The 27398-nt window shown below is 31.5% G+C and overlaps 1 protein-coding gene across 2 annotated transcripts in view; it reads right to left on the bottom strand.

Moving 5' to 3' along the window:
* Positions 1–27398, bottom strand: part of LOC141176362 (Fc receptor-like protein 5) — a 402420-nt gene that overhangs the window by 59646 nt on the left and 315376 nt on the right. For both annotated transcript variants that reach the window (XM_073660312.1, XM_073660313.1), the window contains exons 3-4: positions 2229–2507; positions 547–825 (exon numbers count right to left, since the gene is read on the bottom strand). In XM_073660312.1, coding sequence (XP_073516413.1) covers positions 547–825; positions 2229–2507 — 558 coding nt within the window. The remainder of the gene's footprint in view (positions 1–546; positions 826–2228; positions 2508–27398) is intronic.

The following is a 27398-nucleotide window of genomic DNA, read 5'->3' as shown; positions in this document are numbered from 1 at the left end:
GATGAGAACCACCATGCCCACCGAGGAGGGATGAGAACAACCATGCCCACTGAGGAGGGATGAGAACCACGCCCACCGAGCAGGGATGAGAACCACGCCCACCGAGCAGGGATGAGAACCACGCCCACCGAGCAGGGATGAGAACCACGCCCACCGAGCAGGGATGAGAACCACCATGCCCACCGAGCAGGGATGAGAACCACGCCCACCGAGCAGGGATGAGAACAACCATGCCCACCGAGCAGGGATGAGAACAACCATGCCCACCGAGGAGGGATGAGAACCACGCCCACCGAGGAGGGATGAGAACAACCATGCCCACCGAGCAGGGATGAGAACCACGCCCACCGAGGAGGGATGAGAACCACGCCCACTTTGCTATGAAGACCAGGAAAGAGGCCTTATCTCATGAACGGAGAGGCGCAGAAACAAAAGATAAACAGCGCGGGATTCAGGAGAACAGCGGCGTTTACACCAGGTTAATAAGTTAAATTGTGACAAGTCCTCTTTAAGGACGTCACTTTTTAAAATGGGGCGATTTCTTACCTTGCAGTATAAAGGAGAACCCCGCACTGTATGGACTGTACTTCAGGCTGTTATTGGCTTTACATTTATACGGTCCCAGTCTTGTCTCATCATAGATGGTGACATCGAAAGCGGCTCCTCTGTCCTCTGATACCGTCCTTTTATCCAAAGTCACCTCATTAAGTGTTAAGGTGTAAGTGATGGGGAGAGATCCATTCCCGGCGGTGCAGTGGATCCTCTCCGTGTGTCCCACTATCGTATTGAGGGAACCAGGAAAGAGATCTACCTGGAATAACCTATCTGAGACATAAAAGCTGAGAATAATACAACTAGATAACTAGATCCAGGCATAGAAGAAGGTAGTTATATTCTTGAGCATAGGGGGCAGTATTATCATAGTTATATTCTTGTACATAGGGGGCAGTATTATAGTAGTTATATTCTTGTACATAGGGGCAGTATTATAGTAGTTATATTCTTGTACATAGGAGCAGTATTATAGTAGTTATATTCTTGTACATAGGAGCAGTATTATAGTAGTTATATTCTTGTACATAGAGGGCAGTATTATCATAGTTATATTCTTCTACATAGGGGGCAGTATTATAGTAGTTATATTCTTGTACATAGGGGGCAGTATTATAGTAGTTATATTCTTGTACATAGGAGCAGTATTATAGTAGTTATATTCTTGTACATAGGAGCAGTATTATAGTAGTTATATTCTTGTACATAGGAGCAGTATTATAGTAGTTATATTCTTGAGTTCGCCCACACAGGTTATGTCCAGCCTCCAGCTCCTTCCTGAGCTATGGCTGTCCAGTCTGGAGACCTTCGCCTCTCCAAACACAACATAACACACAGAAAAAAAAAAAAGGACTGAACATTTAAACCTTGCTCAGCCACACCCTGAGGTGGAGGTATGGGGAATGACTTCCCTCCCATCTCTACATCATTCCCATAAAACCACACCCTTTAAAAGAGTTAACCCCCAGCATATAACATGCTGGCAGAAATTCAGTAGGTCTCAGGTCACACAGGAAAGCATCCTGAGTGACACATACCTCCCCTCGCATATAATACCAGTGATCCTGTCACAGTAGTTATATTTTTATACATAGGGGCAGTATTATAGTAGTTATATTCTTGTACATAGGAGCAGTATTATAGTAGTTATATTCTTGTACATAGGAGGCAGTATTATAGTAGTTATATTCTTGTACATAGGGAGCAGTATTATAGTAGTTATATTCTTATACATAGGGGACAGTATTATAGTAGTTAAATTCTTGTACATAGGGGCAGTATTATAGTAGTTATATTCTTGTACATAGGGAGCAGTATTATAGTAGTTATATTCTTGTACATAGGAGCAGTATTATAGTAGTTATATTCTTGTACATAGGGGGCAGTATTATAGTAGTTATATTCTTATACATAGGGGCAGTATTATAGTAGTTATACTGTTGTACATAGGAGCAGTATTATAGTAGTTATATTCTTGTACATAGGGGGCAGTATTATAGTAGTTATATTCTTGTACATAGGGGCAGTATTATAGTAGTTATATTCTTGTACATAGGAGCAGTATTATAGTAGTTATATTCTTGTATATAGGAGCAGTATTATAGTAGTTATATTCTTGTACACAGGGCAGTATTACATAGGATAGTCTTCTACTTGGCGCTGTATGATATACTGACCTTGCAGTATAAAGGAGAGCTCCGCACTGTATGGACTGTACTTCAGGCTGTTATTGGCTTTACATTTATACGGCCCCAGACTCTTCGCATCGTGGATGGTGACATTGAAGGCGGCTCCTCTCTCTTGTGTTACCGTCCTTTTACCCACAGTCGTCTGGTTGAGGAATAAGGTGTAAGTGATGGGGAGAGATCCGTTCCCGCAGATGCAGTAGATCCTCTCCGTATCTCCAATCATCATGAAGAGAGATTCAACCTTCAGCTCAGTTCTTGTCAACTGTTCTAAAAGAGACACCAGAAGAGTCGGACCTCGGTCTTTGCAATTGTATCTATCTACTGTGTAAACCTTTCAGGCAGGTGTAGGAGCAGTATTATAGTAGTTATATTCTTGTACATAGGGGGCAGTATTATAGTAGTTATATTCTTGTACATAGGAGCAGTATTATAGTAGTTATATTCTTGTACATAGGGGGCAGTATTATAGTAGTTATATTCTTGTACATAGGAGCAGTATTATAGTAGTTATATTCTTGTACATAGGAGCAGTATTATAGTAGTTATATTCTTGTACATAGGGGGCAGTATTATAGTAGTTATATTCTTGTACATAGGAGCAGTATTATAGTAGTTATATTCTTGTACATAAGGGGCAGTATTATAGTAGTTATATTCTTGTATATAGGAGCAGTATTATAGTAGTTATATTCTTGTACATAGGGGCAGTATTATAGTAGTTATATTCTTGTACATAGGGGGCAGTATTATAGTAGTTAGATTCTTGTACATAGGGGGCAGTATTATAGTAGATATACTCTGGTACATAGGAGCAGTATTATAGTAGTTATATACTTATACATAGGAGCAGTATTATAGTAGTTATATTCTTGTACATAAGGGGCAGTATTATAGTAGTTATATTCTTGTATATAGGAGCAGTATTATAGTAGTTATATTCTTGTACATAGGAGCAGTATTATAGTAGTTATATTCTTGTACATAAGGGGCAGTATTATAGTAGTTATATTCTTGTATATAGGAGCAGTATTATAGTAGTTATATTCTTGTACATAGGGGCAGTATTATAGTAGTTATATTCTTGTACATAGGGGGCAGTATTATAGTAGTTAGATTCTTGTACATAGGGGGCAGTATTATAGTAGATATACTCTGGTACATAGGAGCAGTATTATAGTAGTTATATTCTTGTATATAGGAGCAGTATTATAGTAGTTATATTCTTGTACATAGGGGCAGTATTATAGTAGTTATATTCTTGTACATAGGGGGCAGTATTATAGTAGTTATATTCTTGTACATAGGGGGCAGTATTATAGTAGATATACTCTGGTACATAGGAGCAGTATTATAGTAGTTATATTCTTATACATAGGGGCAGTATTATAGTAGTTATATTCTTGTACATAGGGGGCAGTATTATAGTAGTTATATTCTTGTACATAGGAGCAGTATTATAGTAGTTATATTCTTATACATAGGAGCAGTATTATAGTAGTTATATTCTTGTACATAGGAGCAGTATTATAGTAGTTAGATTCTTGTACATAGGAGGCAATATTATAGTAGTTATATTCTTGTACATAGGGGCAGTATTATAGTAGTTATATTCTTGTACATAAGGGGCAGTATTATAGTAGTTATATTCTTGTATATAGGAGCAGTATTATAGTAGTTATATTCTTGTACATAGGGGCAGTATTATAGTAGTTAGATTCTTGTACATAGGAGCAGTATTATAGTAGTTATATTCTTGTACATAGGGGGCAGTATTATAGTAGTTAGATTCTTGTACATAGGAGCAGTATTATAGTAGTTATATTCTTGTACATAGGGGGCAGTATTATAGTAGTTATATTCTAGTACATAGGGGGCAGTATTATAGTAGTTAGATTCTTGTACATAGGAGCAGTATTATAGTAGTTATATTCTTGTACATAGGGGGCAGTATTATAGTAGTTAGATTCTTGTACATAGGAGGCAGTATTATAGTAATTATATTCTTGTACATAGGGGCAGTATTATAGTAGTTATATTCTTGTACATAGGAGCAGTATTATAGTAGTTATATTCTTGTACATAGGAGCAGTATTATAGTAGTTATATTCTTATACATAGGAGCAGTATTATAGTAGTTATATTCTTGTATATAGGGGCAGTATTATAGTAGTTATATTCTTGTACATAGGGGGCAGTATTATAGTAGTTATATTCTGGTACATAGGAGCAGTATTATAGTAGTTATATTCTTGTACATAGGGGCAGTATTATAGTAGTTATATTCTGGTACATAGGAGCAGTATTATAGTAGTTATATTCTTATACATAGGAGCAGTATTATAGTAGTTAGATTCTTGTACATAGGAGGCAGTATTATAGTAGTTATATTCTTGTACATAGGGAGCAGTATTATAGTAGTTATATTCTTGTACATAAGGGGCAGTATTATAGTAGTTATATTCTTGTATATAGGAGCAGTATTATAGTAGTTATATTCTTGTACATAGGGGCAGTATTATAGTAGTTATATTCTTGTACATAGGGGGCAGTATTATAGTAGTTAGATTCTTGTACATAGGAGCAGTATTATAGTAGTTATATTCTTGTACATGGGCAGTATTATAGTAGTTAGATTCTTGTACATAGGAGGCAGTATTATAGTAATTATATTCTTGTACATAGGGGCAGTATTATAGTAGTTATATTCTTGTACATAGGAGCAGTATTATAGTAGTTATATTCTTATACATAGGAGCAGTATTATAGTAGTTATATTCTTGTATATAGGGGCAGTATTATAGTAGTTATATTCTTGTACATAGGGGGCAGTATTATAGTAGTTATATTCTGGTACATAGGAGCAGTATTATAGTAGTTATATTCTTATACATAGGAGCAGTATTATAGTAGTTAGATTCTTATACATAGGAGGCAGTATTATAGTAGTTATATTCTTGTACATAGGAGCAGTATTATAGTAGTTATATTCTCGTACATAGGGGCAGTATTATAGTAGTTATATTCTGGTACATAGGAGCAGTATTATAGTAGTTATATTCTTATACATAGGAGCAGTATTATAGTAGTTAGATTCTTGTACATAGGAGGCAGTATTATAGTAGTTATATTCTTGCACATAGGAGCAGTATTATAGTAGTTATATTCTTGTACATAGGGGCAGTATTATAGTAGTTATATTCTTGTACATAGGGGGCAGTATTATAGTAGTTAGATTCTTGTACATAGGGGGCAGTATTATAGTAGATATACTCTGGTACATAGGAGCAGTATTATAGTAGTTATATTCTTATACATAGGAGCAGTATTATAGTAGTTATATTCTTGTACATAAGGGGCAGTATTATAGTAGTTATATTCTTGTATATAGGAGCAGTATTATAGTAGTTATATTCTTGTACATAGGAGCAGTATTATAGTAGTTATATTCTTGTACATAAGGGGCAGTATTATAGTAGTTATATTCTTGTATATAGGAGCAGTATTATAGTAGTTATATTCTTGTACATAGGGGCAGTATTATAGTAGTTATATTCTTGTACATAGGGGGCAGTATTATAGTAGTTAGATTCTTGTACATAGGGGGCAGTATTATAGTAGATATACTCTGGTACATAGGAGCAGTATTATAGTAGTTATATTCTTGTATATAGGAGCAGTATTATAGTAGTTATATTCTTGTACATAGGGGCAGTATTATAGTAGTTATATTCTTGTACATAGGGGGCAGTATTATAGTAGTTATATTCTTATACATAGGGGGCAGTATTATAGTAGATATACTCTGGTACATAGGAGCAGTATTATAGTAGTTATATTCTTATACATAGGGGCAGTATTATAGTAGTTATATTCTTGTACATAGGGGGCAGTATTATAGTAGTTATATTCTTGTACATAGGAGCAGTATTATAGTAGTTATATTCTTATACATAGGAGCAGTATTATAGTAGTTATATTCTTGTACATAGGAGCAGTATTATAGTAGTTAGATTCTTGTACATAGGAGGCAGTATTATAGTAGTTATATTCTTGTACATAGGGGCAGTATTATAGTAGTTATATTCTTGTACATAAGGGGCAGTATTATAGTAGTTATATTCTTGTATATAGGAGCAGTATTATAGTAGTTATATTCTTGTACATAGGGGCAGTATTATAGTAGTTATATTCTTGTACATAGGAGCAGTATTATAGCAGTTATATTCTTGTACATAGGAGGCAGTATTATAGTAGTTATATTCTTGTACATAGGAGCAGTATTATAGTAGTTATATTCTTGTACATAGGGGGCAGTATTATAGTAGTTAGATTCTTGTACATAGGAGCAGTATTATAGTAGTTATATTCTTGTACATAGGGGGCAGTATTATAGTAGTTATATTCTAGTACATAGGGGGCAGTATTATAGTAGTTAGATTCTTGTACATAGGAGCAGTATTATAGTAGTTATATTCTTGTACATAGGGGGCAGTATTATAGTAGTTAGATTCTTGTACATAGGAGGCAGTATTATAGTAATTATATTCTTGTACATAGGGGCAGTATTATAGTAGTTATATTCTTGTACATAGGAGCAGTATTATAGTAGTTATATTCTTGTACATAGGAGCAGTATTATAGTAGTTATATTCTTATACATAGGAGCAGTATTATAGTAGTTATATTCTTGTACATAAGGGGCAGTATTATAGTAGTTATATTCTTGTATATAGGAGCAGTATTATAGTAGTTATATTCTTGTACATAGGGGCAGTATTATAGTAGTTATATTCTTGTACATAGGGGGCAGTATTATAGTAGTTATATTCTGGTACATAGGAGCAGTATTATAGTAGTTATATTCTTGTACATAGGGGCAGTATTATAGTAGTTATATTCTTGTACATAAGGGGCAGTATTATAGTAGTTATATTCTTGTATATAGGAGCAGTATTATAGTAGTTATATTCTTGTATATAGGAGCAGTATTATAGTAGTTATATTCTTGTACATAGGAGCAGTATTATAGCAGTTATATTCTTGTACATAGGAGGCAGTATTATAGTAGTTATATTCTTGTACATAGGAGCAGTATTATAGTAGTTATATTCTTGTACATAGGGGGCAGTATTATAGTAGTTAGATTCTTGTACATAGGAGCAGTATTATAGTAGTTATATTCTTGTACATAGGGGGCAGTATTATAGTAGTTATATTCTAGTACATAGGGGGCAGTATTATAGTAGTTAGATTCTTGTACATAGGAGCAGTATTATAGTAGTTATATTCTTGTACATAGGGGGCAGTATTATAGTAGTTAGATTCTTGTACATAGGAGGCAGTATTATAGTAATTATATTCTTGTACATAGGGGCAGTATTATAGTAGTTATATTCTTGTACATAGGAGCAGTATTATAGTAGTTATATTCTTGTACATAGGAGCAGTATTATAGTAGTTATATTCTTATACATAGGAGCAGTATTATAGTAGTTATATTCTTGTACATAAGGGGCAGTATTATAGTAGTTATATTCTTGTATATAGGAGCAGTATTATAGTAGTTATATTCTTGTACATAGGGGCAGTATTATAGTAGTTATATTCTTGTACATAGGGGGCAGTATTATAGTAGTTATATTCTGGTACATAGGAGCAGTATTATAGTAGTTATATTCTTGTACATAGGGGCAGTATTATAGTAGTTATATTCTGGTACATAGGAGCAGTATTATAGTAGTTATATTCTTATACATAGGAGCAGTATTATAGTAGTTAGATTCTTGTACATAGGAGGCAGTATTATAGTAGTTATATTCTTGTACATAGGGAGCAGTATTATAGTAGTTATATTCTTGTACATAAGGGGCAGTATTATAGTAGTTATATTCTTGTATATAGGAGCAGTATTATAGTAGTTATATTCTTGTACATAGGGGCAGTATTATAGTAGTTATATTCTTGTACATAGGGGGCAGTATTATAGTAGTTAGATTCTTGTACATAGGAGCAGTATTATAGTAGTTATATTCTTGTACATGGGCAGTATTATAGTAGTTAGATTCTTGTACATAGGAGGCAGTATTATAGTAATTATATTCTTGTACATAGGGGCAGTATTATAGTAGTTATATTCTTGTACATAGGAGCAGTATTATAGTAGTTATATTCTTGTACATAGGAACAGTATTATAGTAGTTATATTCTTATACATAGGAGCAGTATTATAGTAGTTATATTCTTGTATATAGGGGCAGTATTATAGTAGTTATATTCTTGTACATAGGGGGCAGTATTATAGTAGTTATATTCTGGTACATAGGAGCAGTATTATAGTAGTTATATTCTTATACATAGGAGCAGTATTATAGTAGTTAGATTCTTATACATAGGAGGCAGTATTATAGTAGTTATATTCTTGTACATAGGAGCAGTATTATAGTAGTTATATTCTCGTACATAGGGGCAGTATTATAGTAGTTATATTCTGGTACATAGGAGCAGTATTATAGTAGTTATATTCTTATACATAGGAGCAGTATTATAGTAGTTAGATTCTTGTACATAGGAGGCAGTATTATAGTAGTTATATTCTTGCACATAGGAGCAGTATTATAGTAGTTAGATTCTTGTACATAGGAGGCAGTATTATAGTAGTTATATTCTTGTACATAGGGGGCAGTATTATAGTAGTTATATTCTTGTACATGGGAGCAGTATTATAGTAGTTATATTCTTGTACATAGGGGGCAGTATTATAGTAGTTATATTCTTGAACATAGGAGCAGTATTATAGTAGTTATATTCTTGTACATAGGGGCAGTATTATAGTAGGTATATTCTTGTACATAGGGGGCAGTATTATAGTAGTTATATTCTTGTACATAGGGGGCAGTATTATAGTAGTTAGATTCTTGTACATAGGAGCAGTATTATAGTAGTTATATTCTTGTACATAGGGGGCAGTATTATAGTAGTTTTATTCTTGTACATAGGGGGCAGTATTATAGTAGTTAGATTCTTGTACATAGGAGCAGTATTATAGTAGTTATATTCTTGTACATAGGGGGCAGTATTATAGTAGTTAGATTCTTGTACATAGGAGGCAGTATTATAGTAATTATATTCTTGTACATAGGGGCAGTATTATAGTAGTTATATTCTTGTACATAGGAGCAGTATTATAGTAGTTATATTCTTATACATAGGAGCAGTATTATAGTAGTTATATTCTTGTATATAGGGGCAGTATTATAGTAGTTATATTCTTGTACATAGGGGGCAGTATTATAGTAGTTATATTCTGGTACATAGGAGCAGTATTATAGTAGTTATATTCTTGTACATAGGGGCAGTATTATAGTAGTTATATTCTGGTACATAGGAGCAGTATTATAGTAATATTCTTATACATAGGAGCAGTATTATAGTAGTTAGATTCTTGTACATAGGAGGCAGTATTATAGTAGTTATATTCTTGTACATAGGGAGCAGTATTATAGTAGTTATATTCTTGTACATAAGGGGCAGTATTATAGTAGTTATATTCTTGTATATAGGAGCAGTATTATAGTAGTTATATTCTTGTACATAGGGGCAGTATTATAGTAGTTATATTCTTGTACATAGGGGGCAGTATTATAGTAGTTAGATTCTTGTACATAGGAGCAGTATTATAGTAGTTATATTCTTGTACATGGGCAGTATTATAGTAGTTAGATTCTTGTACATAGGAGGCAGTATTATAGTAATTATATTCTTGTACATAGGGGCAGTATTATAGTAGTTATATTCTTGTACATAGGAGCAGTATTATAGTAGTTATATTCTTGTACATAGGAACAGTATTATAGTAGTTATATTCTTATACATAGGAGCAGTATTATAGTAGTTATATTCTTGTATATAGGGGCAGTATTATAGTAGTTATATTCTTGTACATAGGGGGCAGTATTATAGTAGTTATATTCTGGTACATAGGAGCAGTATTATAGTAGTTATATTCTTATACATAGGAGCAGTATTATAGTAGTTAGATTCTTATACATAGGAGGCAGTATTATAGTAGTTATATTCTTGTACATAGGAGCAGTATTATAGTAGTTATATTCTCGTACATAGGGGCAGTATTATAGTAGTTATATTCTGGTACATAGGAGCAGTATTATAGTAGTTATATTCTTATACATAGGAGCAGTATTATAGTAGTTAGATTCTTGTACATAGGAGGCAGTATTATAGTAGTTATATTCTTGCACATAGGAGCAGTATTATAGTAGTTAGATTCTTGTACATAGGAGGCAGTATTATAGTAGTTATATTCTTGTACATAGGGGGCAGTATTATAGTAGTTATATTCTTGTACATGGGAGCAGTATTATAGTAGTTATATTCTTGTACATAGGGGGCAGTATTATAGTAGTTATATTCTTGAACATAGGAGCAGTATTATAGTAGTTATATTCTTGTACATAGGGGCAGTATTATAGTAGGTATATTCTTGTACATAGGAGCAGTATTATAGTAGTTATATTCTTGTACATAGGGGCAGTATTATAGTAGTTATATTCTTGTACATAGGAGCAGTATTATAGTAGTTATATTCTTGTACATAGGGGGCAGTATTATAGTAGTTATATTCTTGTACATAGGGGGCAGTATTATAGTAGTTATATTCTTGTACATAGGGGTAGTATTATAGTAGTTATATTCTTGTATATAGGAGCATTATTATAGTAGTTATATTCTTGTATATAGGAGCAGTATTATAGTAGTTATATTCTTGAACATAGGAGCAGTATTATAGTAGTTATATTCTTGTACATAGGGGCAGTATTATAGTAGTTATATTCTTGTACATAGGGGCAGTATTATAGTAGTTATATTCTTGTACATAGGAGCAGTATTATAGTAGTTATATTCTTGTGCATAGGGGGCAGTATTATAGTAGTTAGATTCTTGTACATAGGAGCAGTATTATAGTAGTTATATTCTTGTACATAGGGGGCAGTATTATAGTAGTTAGATTCTTGTACATAGGAGGCAGTATTATAGTAATTATATTCTTGTACATAGGGGCAGTATTATAGTAGTTATATTCTTGTACATAGGAGCAGTATTATAGTAGTTATATTCTTCTACATAGGAGCAGTATTATAGTAGTTATATTCTTATACATAGGAGCAGTATTATAGTAGTTATATTCTTGTATATAGGGGCAGTATTATAGTAGTTATATTCTTGTACATAGGAGCAGTATTATAGTAGTTATATTCTTGTACATAGGGAGCAGTATTATAGTAGTTATATTCTTGTACATAAGGGGCAGTATTATAGCAGTTATATTCTTGTATATAGGAGCAGTATTATAGTAGTTATATTCTTGTACATAGGGGCAGTATTATAGTAGTTATATTCTTGTACATAGGAGCAGTATTATAGTAGTTATATTCTTATACATAGGAGCAGTATTATAGTGGTTATATTCTTGTATATAGGGGCAGTATTATAGTAGTTATATTCTTGTACATAGGGGGCAGTATTATAGTAGTTATATTCTGGTACATAGGAGCAGTATTATAGTAGTTATATTATTATACATAGGAGCAGTATTATAGTAGTTAGATTCTTATACATAGGAGCAGTATTATAGTAGTTAGATTCTTGTACATAGGGGCAGTATTATAGTAGTTATATTCTTGTACATAGGAGGCAGTATTATAGTAGTTATATTCTTGTACATAGGAGCAGTATTATAGTAGTTATATTCTTGTACATAGGGGCAGTATTATAGTAGTTATATTCTGGTACATAGGAGCAGTATTATAGTAGTTATATTCTTATACATAGGAGCAGTATTATAGTAGTTATATTCTTGTACATAGGAGCAGTATTATAATAGTTATATTCTTGTACATAGGAGGCAGTATTATAGTAGTTATATTCTTGTACATAGGAGGCAGTATTATAGTAGTTATATTCTTGTACATAGGAGGCAGTATTATAGTAGTTATATTCTTGTACATAGGAGCAGTATTATAGTAGTTATATTCTTGTACATAGGGGCAGTATTATAGTAGTTATATTCTGGTACATAGGAGCAGTATTATAGTAGTTATATTCTTATACATAGGAGCAGTATTATAGTAGTTAGATTCTTGTACATAGGAGCAGTATTATAGTAGTTATATTCTTGTACATAGGGGCAGTATTATAGTAGTTATATTCTTGTACATAGGGGCAGTATTATAGTAGTTATATTCTTGTACAAAGGAGCAGTATTATAGTAGTTATATTCTTGTACATGGGGGCAGTATTATAGTAGTTAGATTCTTGTACATAGGAGCAGTATTATAGTAGTTATATTCTTGTACATAGGGGGCAGTATTATAGTAGTTAGATTCTTGTACATAGGAGGCAGTATTATAGTAATTATATTCTTGTACATAGGGGCAGTATTATAGTAGTTATATTCTTGTACATAGGAGCAGTATTATAGTAGTTATATTCTTGTACATAGGAGCAGTATTATAGTAGTTATATTCTTATACATAGGAGCAGTATTATAGTAGTTATATTCTTGTATATAGGGGCAGTATTATAGTAGTTATATTCTTGTACATAGGGGGCAGTATTATAGTAGTTATATTCTGGTACATATGAGCAGTATTATAGTAGTTATATTCTTATACATAGGAGCAGTATTATAGTAGTTAGATTCTTGTACATAGGGGGCAGTATTATAGTAGTTATATTCTTGTAGATAGGAGACAGTATTATAGTAGTTATATTCTTGTACATAGGAGCAGTATTATAGTAGTTATATCCTTGTAGATAGGAGACAGTATTATAGTAGTTATATTCTTGTACATAGGAGCAGTATTATAGTAGTTATATTCTTGTACATAGGGGCAGTATTATAGTAGTTATATTCTGGTACATAGGAGCAGTATTATAGTAGTTATATTCTTATACATAGGAGCAGTATTATAGTAGTTATATTCTTGTACATAGGAGGCAGTATTATAGTAGTTATATTCTTGTACATAGGGAGCAGTATTATAGTAGTTATATTCTTGTACATAAGGGGCAGTATTATAGTAGTTATATTCTTGTATATAGGAGCAGTATTATAGTAGTTATATTCTTGTACATAGGGGCAGTATTATAGTAGTTATATTCTTGTACATAGGGGGCAGTATTATAGTAGTTAGATTCTTGTACATAGGAGCAGTATTATAGTAGTTATATTCTTGTACATGGGCAGTATTATAGTAGTTAGATTCTTGTACATAGGAGGCAGTATTATAGTAATTATATTCTTGTACATAGGGGCAGTATTATAGTAGTTATATTCTTGTACATAGGAGCAGTATTATAGTAGTTATATTCTTGTACATAGGAGCAGTATTATAGTAGTTATATTCTTATACATAGGAGCAGTATTATAGTAGTTATATTCTTGTATATAGGGGCAGTATTATAGTAGTTATATTCTTGTACATAGGGGGCAGTATTATAGTAGTTATATTCTGGTACATAGGAGCAGTATTATAGTAGTTATATTCTTATACATAGGAGCAGTATTATAGTAGTTAGATTCTTATACATAGGAGCAGTATTATAGTAGTTAGATTCTTGTACATAGGAGGCAGTATTATAGTAGTTATATTCTTGTACATAGGGGGCAGTATTATAGTAGTTATAGTCTTGTACATAGGGGGCAGTATTATAGTAGTTATATTCTTGTACATAGGAGCAGTATTATAGTAGTTATATTCTTGTACATAGGGGGCAGTATTATAGTAGTTATATTCTTGAACATAGGAGCAGTATTATAGTAGTTATATTCTTGTACATAGGGGCAGTATTATAGTAGGTATATTCTTGTACATAGGAGCAGTATTATAGTAGTTATATTCTTGTACATAGGGGCAGTATTATAGTAGTTATATTCTTGTACATAGGAGAAGTATTATAGTAGTTATATTCTTGTACATAGGGGGCAGTATTATAGTAGTTATATTCTTGTACATAGGGGGCAGTATTATAGTAGTTATATTCTTGTACATAGGGGTAGTATTATAGTAGTTATATTCTTGTATATAGGAGCATTATTATAGTAGTTATATTCTTGTATATAGGAGCAGTATTATAGTAGTTATATTCTTGAACATAGGAGCAGTATTATAGTAGTTATATTCTGGTACATAGGAGCAGTATTATAGTAGTTATATTCTTATACATAGGAGCAGTATTATAGTAGTTAGATTCTTATACATAGGAGGCAGTATTATAGTAGTTATATTCTTGTACATAGGAGCAGTATTATAGTAGTTATATTCTCGTACATAGGGGCAGTATTATATTAGTTATATTCTGGTACATAGGAGCAGTATTATAGTAGTTATATTCTTATACATAGGAGCAGTATTATAGTAGTTAGATTCTTATACATAGGAGGCAGTATTATAGTAGTTATATTCTTGTACATAGGAGCAGTATTATAGTAGTTATATTCTCGTACATAGGGGCAGTATTATAGTAGTTATATTCTGGTACATAGGAGCAGTATTATAGTAGTTATATTCTTATACATAGGAGCAGTATTATAGTAGTTAGATTCTTGTACATAGGAGGCAGTATTATAGTAGTTATATTCTTGCACATAGGAGCAGTATTATAGTAGTTAGATTCTTGTACATAGGAGGCAGTATTATAGTAGTTATATTCTTGTACATAGGGGGCAGTATTATAGTAGTTATATTCTTGTACATGGGAGCAGTATTATAGTAGTTATATTCTTGTACATAGGGGGCAGTATTATAGTAGTTATATTCTTGAACATAGGAGCAGTATTATAGTAGTTATATTCTTGTACATAGGGGCAGTATTATAGTAGGTATATTCTTGTACATAGGAGCAGTATTATAGTAGTTATATTCTTGTACATAGGGGCAGTATTATAGTAGTTATATTCTTGTACATAGGAGCAGTATTATAGTAGTTATATTCTTGTACATAGGGGGCAGTATTATAGTAGTTATATTCTTGTACATAGGGGGCAGTATTATAGTAGTTATATTCTTGTACATAGGGGTAGTATTATAGTAGTTATATTCTTGTATATAGGAGCATTATTATAGTAGTTATATTCTTGTATATAGGAGCAGTATTATAGTAGTTATATTCTTGAACATAGGAGCAGTATTATAGTAGTTATATTCTTGTACATAGGGGCAGTATTATAGTAGTTATATTCTTGTACATAGGGGCAGTATTATAGTAGTTATATTCTTGTACATAGGAGCAGTATTATAGTAGTTATATTCTTGTGCATAGGGGGCAGTATTATAGTAGTTAGATTCTTGTACATAGGAGCAGTATTATAGTAGTTATATTCTTGTACATAGGGGGCAGTATTATAGTAGTTAGATTCTTGTACATAGGAGGCAGTATTATAGTAATTATATTCTTGTACATAGGGGCAGTATTATAGTAGTTATATTCTTGTACATAGGAGCAGTATTATAGTAGTTATATTCTTCTACATAGGAGCAGTATTATAGTAGTTATATTCTTATACATAGGAGCAGTATTATAGTAGTTATATTCTTGTATATAGGGGCAGTATTATAGTAGGTATATTCTTGTACATAGGAGCAGTATTATAGTAGTTATATTCTTGTACATAGGGGCAGTATTATAGTAGTTATATTCTGGTACATAGGAGCAGTATTATAGTAGTTATATTCTTATACATAGGAGCAGTATTATAGTAGTTAGATTCTTGTACATAGGAGCAGTATTATAGTAGTTATATTCTTGTACATAGGGGCAGTATTATAGTAGTTATATTCTTGTACATAGGGGCAGTATTATAGTAGTTATATTCTTGTACAAAGGAGCAGTATTATAGTAGTTATATTCTTGTACATGGGGGCAGTATTATAGTAGTTAGATTCTTGTACATAGGAGCAGTATTATAGTAGTTATATTCTTGTACATAGGGGGCAGTATTATAGTAGTTAGATTCTTGTACATAGGAGGCAGTATTATAGTAATTATATTCTTGTACATAGGGGCAGTATTATAGTAGTTATATTCTTGTACATAGGAGCAGTATTATAGTAGTTATATTCTTGTACATAGGAGCAGTATTATAGTAGTTATATTCTTATACATAGGAGCAGTATTATAGTAGTTATATTCTTGTATATAGGGGCAGTATTATAGTAGTTATATTCTTGTACATAGGGGGCAGTATTATAGTAGTTATATTCTGGTACATATGAGCAGTATTATAGTAGTTATATTCTTATACATAGGAGCAGTATTATAGTAGTTAGATTCTTGTACATAGGGGGCAGTATTATAGTAGTTATATTCTTGTAGATAGGAGACAGTATTATAGTAGTTATATTCTTGTACATAGGAGCAGTATTATAGTAGTTATATCCTTGTAGATAGGAGACAGTATTATAGTAGTTATATTCTTGTACATAGGAGCAGTATTATAGTAGTTATATTCTTGTACATAGGGGCAGTATTATAGTAGTTATATTCTGGTACATAGGAGCAGTATTATAGTAGTTATATTCTTATACATAGGAGCAGTATTATAGTAGTTATATTCTTGTACATAGGAGGCAGTATTATAGTAGTTATATTCTTGTACATAGGGAGCAGTATTATAGTAGTTATATTCTTGTACATAAGGGGCAGTATTATAGTAGTTATATTCTTGTATATAGGAGCAGTATTATAGTAGTTATATTCTTGTACATAGGGGCAGTATTATAGTAGTTATATTCTTGTACATAGGGGGCAGTATTATAGTAGTTAGATTCTTGTACATAGGAGCAGTATTATAGTAGTTATATTCTTGTACATGGGCAGTATTATAGTAGTTAGATTCTTGTACATAGGAGGCAGTATTATAGTAATTATATTCTTGTACATAGGGGCAGTATTATAGTAGTTATATTCTTGTACATAGGAGCAGTATTATAGTAGTTATATTCTTGTACATAGGAGCAGTATTATAGTAGTTATATTCTTATACATAGGAGCAGTATTATAGTAGTTATATTCTTGTATATAGGGGCAGTATTATAGTAGTTATATTCTTGTACATAGGGGGCAGTATTATAGTAGTTATATTCTGGTACATAGGAGCAGTATTATAGTAGTTATATTCTTATACATAGGAGCAGTATTATAGTAGTTAGATTCTTATACATAGGAGCAGTATTATAGTAGTTAGATTCTTGTACATAGGAGGCAGTATTATAGTAGTTATATTCTTGTACATAGGGGGCAGTATTATAGTAGTTATAGTCTTGTACATAGGGGGCAGTATTATAGTAGTTATATTCTTGTACATAGGAGCAGTATTATAGTAGTTATATTCTTGTACATAGGGGGCAGTATTATAGTAGTTATATTCTTGAACATAGGAGCAGTATTATAGTAGTTATATTCTTGTACATAGGGGCAGTATTATAGTAGGTATATTCTTGTACATAGGAGCAGTATTATAGTAGTTATATTCTTGTACATAGGGGCAGTATTATAGTAGTTATATTCTTGTACATAGGAGAAGTATTATAGTAGTTATATTCTTGTACATAGGGGGCAGTATTATAGTAGTTATATTCTTGTACATAGGGGGCAGTATTATAGTAGTTATATTCTTGTACATAGGGGTAGTATTATAGTAGTTATATTCTTGTATATAGGAGCATTATTATAGTAGTTATATTCTTGTATATAGGAGCAGTATTATAGTAGTTATATTCTTGAACATAGGAGCAGTATTATAGTAGTTATATTCTGGTACATAGGAGCAGTATTATAGTAGTTATATTCTTATACATAGGAGCAGTATTATAGTAGTTAGATTCTTATACATAGGAGGCAGTATTATAGTAGTTATATTCTTGTACATAGGAGCAGTATTATAGTAGTTATATTCTCGTACATAGGGGCAGTATTATATTAGTTATATTCTGGTACATAGGAGCAGTATTATAGTAGTTATATTCTTATACATAGGAGCAGTATTATAGTAGTTAGATTCTTATACATAGGAGGCAGTATTATAGTAGTTATATTCTTGTACATAGGAGCAGTATTATAGTAGTTATATTCTCGTACATAGGGGCAGTATTATAGTAGTTATATTCTGGTACATAGGAGCAGTATTATAGTAGTTATATTCTTATACATAGGAGCAGTATTATAGTAGTTAGATTCTTGTACATAGGAGGCAGTATTATAGTAGTTATATTCTTGCACATAGGAGCAGTATTATAGTAGTTAGATTCTTGTACATAGGAGGCAGTATTATAGTAGTTATATTCTTGTACATAGGGGGCAGTATTATAGTAGTTATATTCTTGTACATGGGAGCAGTATTATAGTAGTTATATTCTTGTACATAGGGGGCAGTATTATAGTAGTTATATTCTTGAACATAGGAGCAGTATTATAGTAGTTATATTCTTGTACATAGGGGCAGTATTATAGTAGGTATATTCTTGTACATAGGAGCAGTATTATAGTAGTTATATTCTTGTACATAGGGGCAGTATTATAGTAGTTATATTCTTGTACATAGGAGCAGTATTATAGTAGTTATATTCTTGTACATAGGGGGCAGTATTATAGTAGTTATATTCTTGTACATAGGGGGCAGTATTATAGTAGTTATATTCTTGTACATAGGGGTAGTATTATAGTAGTTATATTCTTGTATATAGGAGCATTATTATAGTAGTTATATTCTTGTATATAGGAGCAGTATTATAGTAGTTATATTCTTGAACATAGGAGCAGTATTATAGTAGTTATATTCTTGTACATAGGGGCAGTATTATAGTAGTTATATTCTTGTACATAGGGGCAGTATTATAGTAGTTATATTCTTGTACATAGGAGCAGTATTATAGTAGTTATATTCTTGTGCATAGGGGGCAGTATTATAGTAGTTAGATTCTTGTACATAGGAGCAGTATTATAGTAGTTATATTCTTGTACATAGGGGGCAGTATTATAGTAGTTAGATTCTTGTACATAGGAGGCAGTATTATAGTAATTATATTCTTGTACATAGGGGCAGTATTATAGTAGTTATATTCTTGTACATAGGAGCAGTATTATAGTAGTTATATTCTTCTACATAGGAGCAGTATTATAGTAGTTATATTCTTATACATAGGAGCAGTATTATAGTAGTTATATTCTTGTATATAGGGGCAGTATTATAGTAGTTATATTCTTGTACATAGGAGCAGTATTATAGTAGTTATATTCTTGTACATAGGGAGCAGTATTATAGTAGTTATATTCTTGTACATAAGGGGCAGTATTATAGCAGTTATATTCTTGTATATAGGAGCAGTATTATAGTAGTTATATTCTTGTACATAGGGGCAGTATTATAGTAGTTATATTCTTGTACATAGGAGCAGTATTATAGTAGTTATATTCTTATACATAGGAGCAGTATTATAGTGGTTATATTCTTGTATATAGGGGCAGTATTATAGTAGTTATATTCTTGTACATAGGGGGCAGTATTATAGTAGTTATATTCTGGTACATAGGAGCAGTATTATAGTAGTTATATTATTATACATAGGAGCAGTATTATAGTAGTTAGATTCTTATACATAGGAGCAGTATTATAGTAGTTAGATTCTTGTACATAGGGGCAGTATTATAGTAGTTATATTCTTGTACATAGGAGGCAGTATTATAGTAGTTATATTCTTGTACATAGGAGCAGTATTATAGTAGTTATATTCTTGTACATAGGGGCAGTATTATAGTAGTTATATTCTGGTACATAGGAGCAGTATTATAGTAGTTATATTCTTATACATAGGAGCAGTATTATAGTAGTTATATTCTTGTACATAGGAGCAGTATTATAATAGTTATATTCTTGTACATAGGAGGCAGTATTATAGTAGTTATATTCTTGTACATAGGAGGCAGTATTATAGTAGTTATATTCTTGTACATAGGAGGCAGTATTATAGTAGTTATATTCTTGTACATAGGAGCAGTATTATAGTAGTTATATTCTTGTACATAGGGGCAGTATTATAGTAGTTATATTCTGGTACATAGGAGCAGTATTATAGTAGTTATATTCTTATACATAGGAGCAGTATTATAGTAGTTAGATTCTTGTACATAGGAGCAGTATTATAGTAGTTATATTCTTGTACATAGGGGCAGTATTATAGTAGTTATATTCTTGTACATAGGGGCAGTATTATAGTAGTTATATTCTTGTACAAAGGAGCAGTATTATAGTAGTTATATTCTTGTACATAGGGGGCAGTATTATAGTAGTTAGATTCTTGTACATAGGAGGCAGTATTATAGTAATTATATTCTTGTACATAGGGGCAGTATTATAGTAGTTATATTCTTGTACATAGGAGCAGTATTATAGTAGTTATATTCTTGTACATAGGAGCAGTATTATAGTAGTTATATTCTTATACATAGGAGCAGTATTATAGTAGTTATATTCTTGTATATAGGGGCAGTATTATAGTAGTTATATTCTTGTACATAGGGGGCAGTATTATAGTAGTTATATTCTGGTACATATGAGCAGTATTATAGTAGTTATATTCTTATACATAGGAGCAGTATTATAGTAGTTAGATTCTTGTACATAGGGGGCAGTATTATAGTAGTTATATTCTTGTAGATAGGAGACAGTATTATAGTAGTTATATTCTTGTACATAGGAGCAGTATTATAGTAGTTATATCCTTGTAGATAGGAGACAGTATTATAGTAGTTATATTCTTGTACATAGGAGCAGTATTATAGTAGTTATATTCTTGTACATAGGGGCAGTATTATAGTAGTTATATTCTGGTACATAGGAGCAGTATTATAGTAGTTATATTCTTATACATAGGAGCAGTATTATAGTAGTTATATTCTTGTACATAGGAGGCAGTATTATAGTAGTTATATTCTTGTACATAGGGAGCAGTATTATAGTAGTTATATTCTTGTACATAAGGGGCAGTATTATAGTAGTTATATTCTTGTATATAGGAGCAGTATTATAGTAGTTATATTCTTGTACATAGGGGCAGTATTATAGTAGTTATATTCTTGTACATAGGGGGCAGTATTATAGTAGTTAGATTCTTGTACATAGGAGCAGTATTATAGTAGTTATATTCTTGTACATGGGCAGTATTATAGTAGTTAGATTCTTGTACATAGGAGGCAGTATTATAGTAATTATATTCTTGTACATAGGGGCAGTATTATAGTAGTTATATTCTTGTACATAGGAGCAGTATTATAGTAGTTATATTCTTGTACATAGGAGCAGTATTATAGTAGTTATATTCTTATACATAGGAGCAGTATTATAGTAGTTATATTCTTGTATATAGGGGCAGTATTATAGTAGTTATATTCTTGTACATAGGGGGCAGTATTATAGTAGTTATATTCTGGTACATAGGAGCAGTATTATAGTAGTTATATTCTTATACATAGGAGCAGTATTATAGTAGTTAGATTCTTATACATAGGAGCAGTATTATAGTAGTTAGATTCTTGTACATAGGAGGCAGTATTATAGTAGTTATATTCTTGTACATAGGGGGCAGTATTATAGTAGTTATAGTCTTGTACATAGGGGGCAGTATTATAGTAGTTATATTCTTGTACATAGGAGCAGTATTATAGTAGTTATATTCTTGTACATAGGGGGCAGTATTATAGTAGTTATATTCTTGAACATAGGAGCAGTATTATAGTAGTTATATTCTTGTACATAGGGGCAGTATTATAGTAGGTATATTCTTGTACATAGGAGCAGTATTATAGTAGTTATATTCTTGTACATAGGGGCAGTATTATAGTAGTTATATTCTTGTACATAGGAGAAGTATTATAGTAGTTATATTCTTGTACATAGGGGGCAGTATTATAGTAGTTATATTCTTGTACATAGGGGGCAGTATTATAGTAGTTATATTCTTGTACATAGGGGTAGTATTATAGTAGTTATATTCTTGTATATAGGAGCATTATTATAGTAGTTATATTCTTGTATATAGGAGCAGTATTATAGTAGTTATATTCTTGAACATAGGAGCAGTATTATAGTAGTTATATTCTTGTACATAGGGGCAGTATTATAGTAGTTATATTCTTGTACATAGGGGCAGTATTATAGTAGTTATATTCTTGTACATAGGAGCAGTATTATAGTAGTTATATTCTTGTACATAGGAGCAGTATTATAGTAGTTATATTCTTGAACATAGGGGGCAGTATTATAGTAGTTATATTCTTGTACATAGGGGTAGTATTATAGTAGTTATATTCTTGTATATAGGAGCAGTATTATAGTAGTTATATTCTTGTATATAGGAGCATTATTATAGTAGTTATATTCTGGTACATAGGGGGCAGTATTATAGTAGTTATATTCTTGTACATAGGGGCAGTATTATAGTAGTTATATTCTTGTACATAGGGAACAGTATTATAGTAGTTATATTCTTGTACATAGGGGCAGTATTATAGTAGTTATATTCTTGTACATAGGGGGCAGTATTATAGTAGTTATATTCTTGAACATATGAGCAGTATTATAGTAGTTATATTCTTGTACATAGGGGGCAGTATTATAGTAGCTATATTCTTGTACATAGGGGCAGTATTATAGTAGTTATATTCTTGTACATAGGGGGCAGTATTATAGTAGTTATATTCTTGAACATATGAGCAGTATTATAGTAGTTATATTCTTGTACATAGGGGCAGTATTATAGTAGTTATATTCTTGTACATAGGGGCAGTATTATAGTAGTTATATTCTTGTACATAGGAGCAGTATTATAGTATTTATATTCTTGTACATAGGGGGCAGTATTATAGTAGTTATATTCTTGAACATAGGAGCAGTATTATGGTAGTTATATTCTTGTACATAGTGGCAGTATTATAGTAGTTATATTCTTGTACATAGGGGGCAGTATTATAGTAGTTATATTCTTGTACATAGGGGGCAGTATTATAGTAGTTATATTCTTGTACATAGGAGCAGTATTATAGTAGTTATATTCTTGTACATAGGAGCAGTATTATAGTAGTTATATTCTTGTACATAGGGGGCAGTATTATAGTAGTTATATTCTTGTACATAGGGGGCAGTATTATAGTAGTTATATTCTTGTACATAGGAGCAGTATTATAGTAGTTATATTCTTGTACATAGAGGGCAGTATTATAGTAGTTATATTCTTGTACATAGGAGCAGTATTATAGTAGTTATATTCTTGTACATAGGGGGCAGTATTATAGTAGTTATATTCTTGTACATAGGGGGCAGTATTATAGTAGTTATATTCTTGTACATAGGAGCAGTATTATAGTAGTTATATTCTTGGACATAGGAGCAGTATTATAGTAGTTATATTCTTGTACATAGGGGCAGTATTATAGTAGTTATATTCTTGTATATAGGAGCAGTATTATAGTAGTTATATTCTTGTAGATAGGGGACAGTATTATAGTAGTTATATTCTTGTACATAGGAGCAGTATTATAGTAGTTATATTCTTGTACATAGGGGCAGTATTATAGTAGTTATATTCTTGTACATAGGAGCAGTATTATAGTAGTTATATTCTTGTACATAGGGGGCAGTATTATAGTAGTTATATTCTTGAACATAGGAGCAGTATTATAGTAGTTATATTCTTGTACATAGGGGCAGTATTATAGTAGTTATATTCTTGTACATAGGAGCAGTATTATAGTAGTTATATTCTTGTACATAGGGGGCAGTATTATAGTAGTTATATACTTGAACATAGGAGCAGTATTATGGTAGTTATATTCTTGTACATAGTGGCAGTATTATAGTAGTTATATTCTTGTACATAGGGGGCAGTATTATAGTAGTTATATTCTTGTACATAGGAGCAGTATTATAGTAGTTATATTCTTGTACATAGGAGCAGTATTATAGTAGTTATATTCTTGTACATAGGAGCAGTATTATAGTAGTTATATTCTTGTACATAGGAGCAGTATTATAGTAGTTATATTCTTGTACATAGGGGGCAGTATTATAGTAGTTATATTCTTGTACATAGGGGCAGTATTATAGTAGTTATATTCTTGTACATAGGAGCAGTATTATAGTAGTTATATTCTTGTACATAGGGGGCAGTATTATAGTAGTTATATTCTTGTACATAGGAGCAGTATTATAGTAGTTATATTCTTGTACATAGGGGGCAGTATTATAGTAGTTATATACTTGAACATAGGAGCAGTTATATGGTAGTTATATTCTTGTACATAGTGGCAGTATTATAGTAGTTATATTCTTGTACATAGGGGGCAGTATTATAGTAGTTATATTCTTGTACATAGGAGCAGTATTATAGTAGTTATATTCTTGTACATAGGAGCAGTATTATAGTAGTTATATTCTTGTACATAGGAGCAGTATTATAGTAGTTATATTCTTGTACATAGGAGCAGTATTATAGTAGTTATATTCTTGTACATAGGGGGCAGTATTATAGTAGTTATATTCTTGTACATAGGGGGCAGTATTATAGTAGTTATATTCTTGTACATAGGAGCAGTATTATAGTAGTTATATTCTTGTACATAGGGGGCAGTATTATAGTAGTTATATTCTTGTACATAGGGGCAGTATTATAGTAGTTATATTCTTGTAGATAGGGGACAGTATTATAGTAGTTATATTCTTGTACATAGGGGCAGGATTATAGTAGTTATATTCTTGTACATAGGAGTAGTATTATAGTAGTTATATTCTTGTACATAGCTGCAGTATTATAGTAGTTATATTCTTGTAGATAGGGGACAGTATTATAGTAGTTATATTCTTGTACATAGGAGCAGTATTATAGTAGTTATATTCTTGTACATAGGGGTCAGTATTATAGTAGTTATATTCTTGTACATAGGAGCAGTATTATAGTAGTTATATTCTTGTAGATAGGGGACAGTATTATAGTAGTTATATTCTTGTACATAGGGGCAGTATTATAGTAGTTATATTCTTGTACATAGGGGCAGTATTATAGTAGTTATATTCTTGTACATAGGAGCAGTGTTATAGTAGTTATATTCTTGTACATAGGGGGCAGTATTATAGTAGTTATATTCTTGTACATAGGAGCAGTATTATGGTAGTTATATTCTTGTACATAGTGGCAGTATTATAGTAGTTATATTCTTGTACATAGGAGCAGTATTATAGTAGTTATATTCTTGTACATAGGAGCAGTATTATAGTAGTTATATTCTTGTACATAGGGGGCAGTATTATAGTAGTTATATTCTTGAACATAGGAGCAGTATTATGGTAGTTATATTCTTGTACATAGGGGGCAGTATTATAGTAGTTATATTCTTGTACATAGGGGCAGTATTATAGTAGTTATATTCTTGAACATAGGAGCAGTATTATAGTAGTTATATTCTTGTACATAGGGGCAGTATTATAGTAGTTATATTCTTGTACATAGGGGCAGTAGTATAGTAGTTATATTCTTGTACATAGGAGCAGTATTATAGTAGTTATATTCTTGTACATAGGGGGCAGTATTATAGTAGTTATATTCTTGAACATAGGAGCAGTATTATGGTAGTTATATTATTGTACATAGTGGCAGTATTATAGTAGTTATATTCTTGTACATAGGGGGCAGTATTATAGTAGTTATATTCTTGTACATAGGAGCAGTATTATAGTAGTTATATTCTTGTACATAGGGAGCAGTATTATAGTAGTTATATTCTTGTACATAGGAGCAGTATTATAGTAGTTATATTCTTGTACATAGGGAGCAGTATTATAGTAGTTATATTCTTGTACATAGGGGCAGTATTATAGTAGTTATATTCTTGTACATAGGGGGCAGTATTATAGTAGTTATATTCTTATACATAGGAGGCAGTATTATAGTAGTTATATTCTTGTACATAGCAGCAGTATTATAGTAGTTATATTCTTGTACATAGGAACAGTATTAAAGTAGTTACTGCTCCTATGTACAAGAATATAACTACTATAATACTGCTCCTATGTACAAGAATATATTATAGTAGTTATATTCCTGTACATAGGGGGCAGTATTATAGTAGTTATATTCTTGTACATAGGAGCAGTATTATAGTAGTTATATTCTTGAACATAGGGGCAGTATTATAGTAGTTATATTCTTGTACATAGGAGCAGTATTATAGTAGTTATATTCTTGTACATCGGAGCAGTATTATAGTAGTTATATTCTTGTACATAGGGAGCAGTATTATACTAGTTATATTCTTGTACATAGGGAGCAGTATTATAGTAGCTATATTCCTGTACATAGTGGCAGTATTATAGTAGTTACATCCTTGTACATAGGGGGCAGTATTATAGTAGTTATATTCTTATACATAGTGGCAGTGTTATAGTAGTTACATCCTTGTACATAGGGGGCAGTATTATAGTAGTTATATTCTTATACATAGGAGCAGTATTATAGTAGTTATATTCTTGTACATAGAGGCAGTATTATAGTAGTTATATTCTTGTACATAGGAGCAGTATTATAGTAGTTATATTCCTGTACGTAGGGGGCAGTATTATAGTAGTTAGATTCTTGTACATAGGAGCAGTATTATAGTAGTTATATTCTTGTACATAGGGGGCAGTATTATAGTAGTTAGATTCTTGTACATAGGAGCAGTATTATAGTAGTTAGATTCTTGTACATAGGAGCAGTATTATAGTAGTTATATTCTTGTACATAGGGGGCAGTATTATAGTAGTTAGATTCTTGTACATAGGAGCAGTATTATAGTAGTTATATTCTTGTACATAGGAGCACTATTATAGTAGTTACATTCTTGTACATAGGGGCAGTATTATAGTAGTTATATTCTTGTACATAGGGGGCAGTATTATAGTAGTTGTATTCTTGTACATAGGGAGCAGTATTATAGTAGTTATATTCTTGTACATAGGAGCAGTATTATAGTAGTTATATTCTTGTACATAGGGGGCAGTATTATAGTAGTTATATTCTTGTACATAGGGGGCAGTATTATAGTAGTTATATT

This window comes from Phyllobates terribilis, unplaced genomic scaffold, assembly GCF_046119375.1.
Source record: "Phyllobates terribilis strain yellow unplaced genomic scaffold, ASM4611937v1 Scaffold_25__1_contigs__length_18738178, whole genome shotgun sequence".
Classification (NCBI taxonomy): domain Eukaryota; kingdom Metazoa; phylum Chordata; class Amphibia; order Anura; family Dendrobatidae; genus Phyllobates; species Phyllobates terribilis.
Note: the sequence above shows the minus strand (reverse complement) of the source record. Positions and strands in the feature narration are given on the sequence as shown.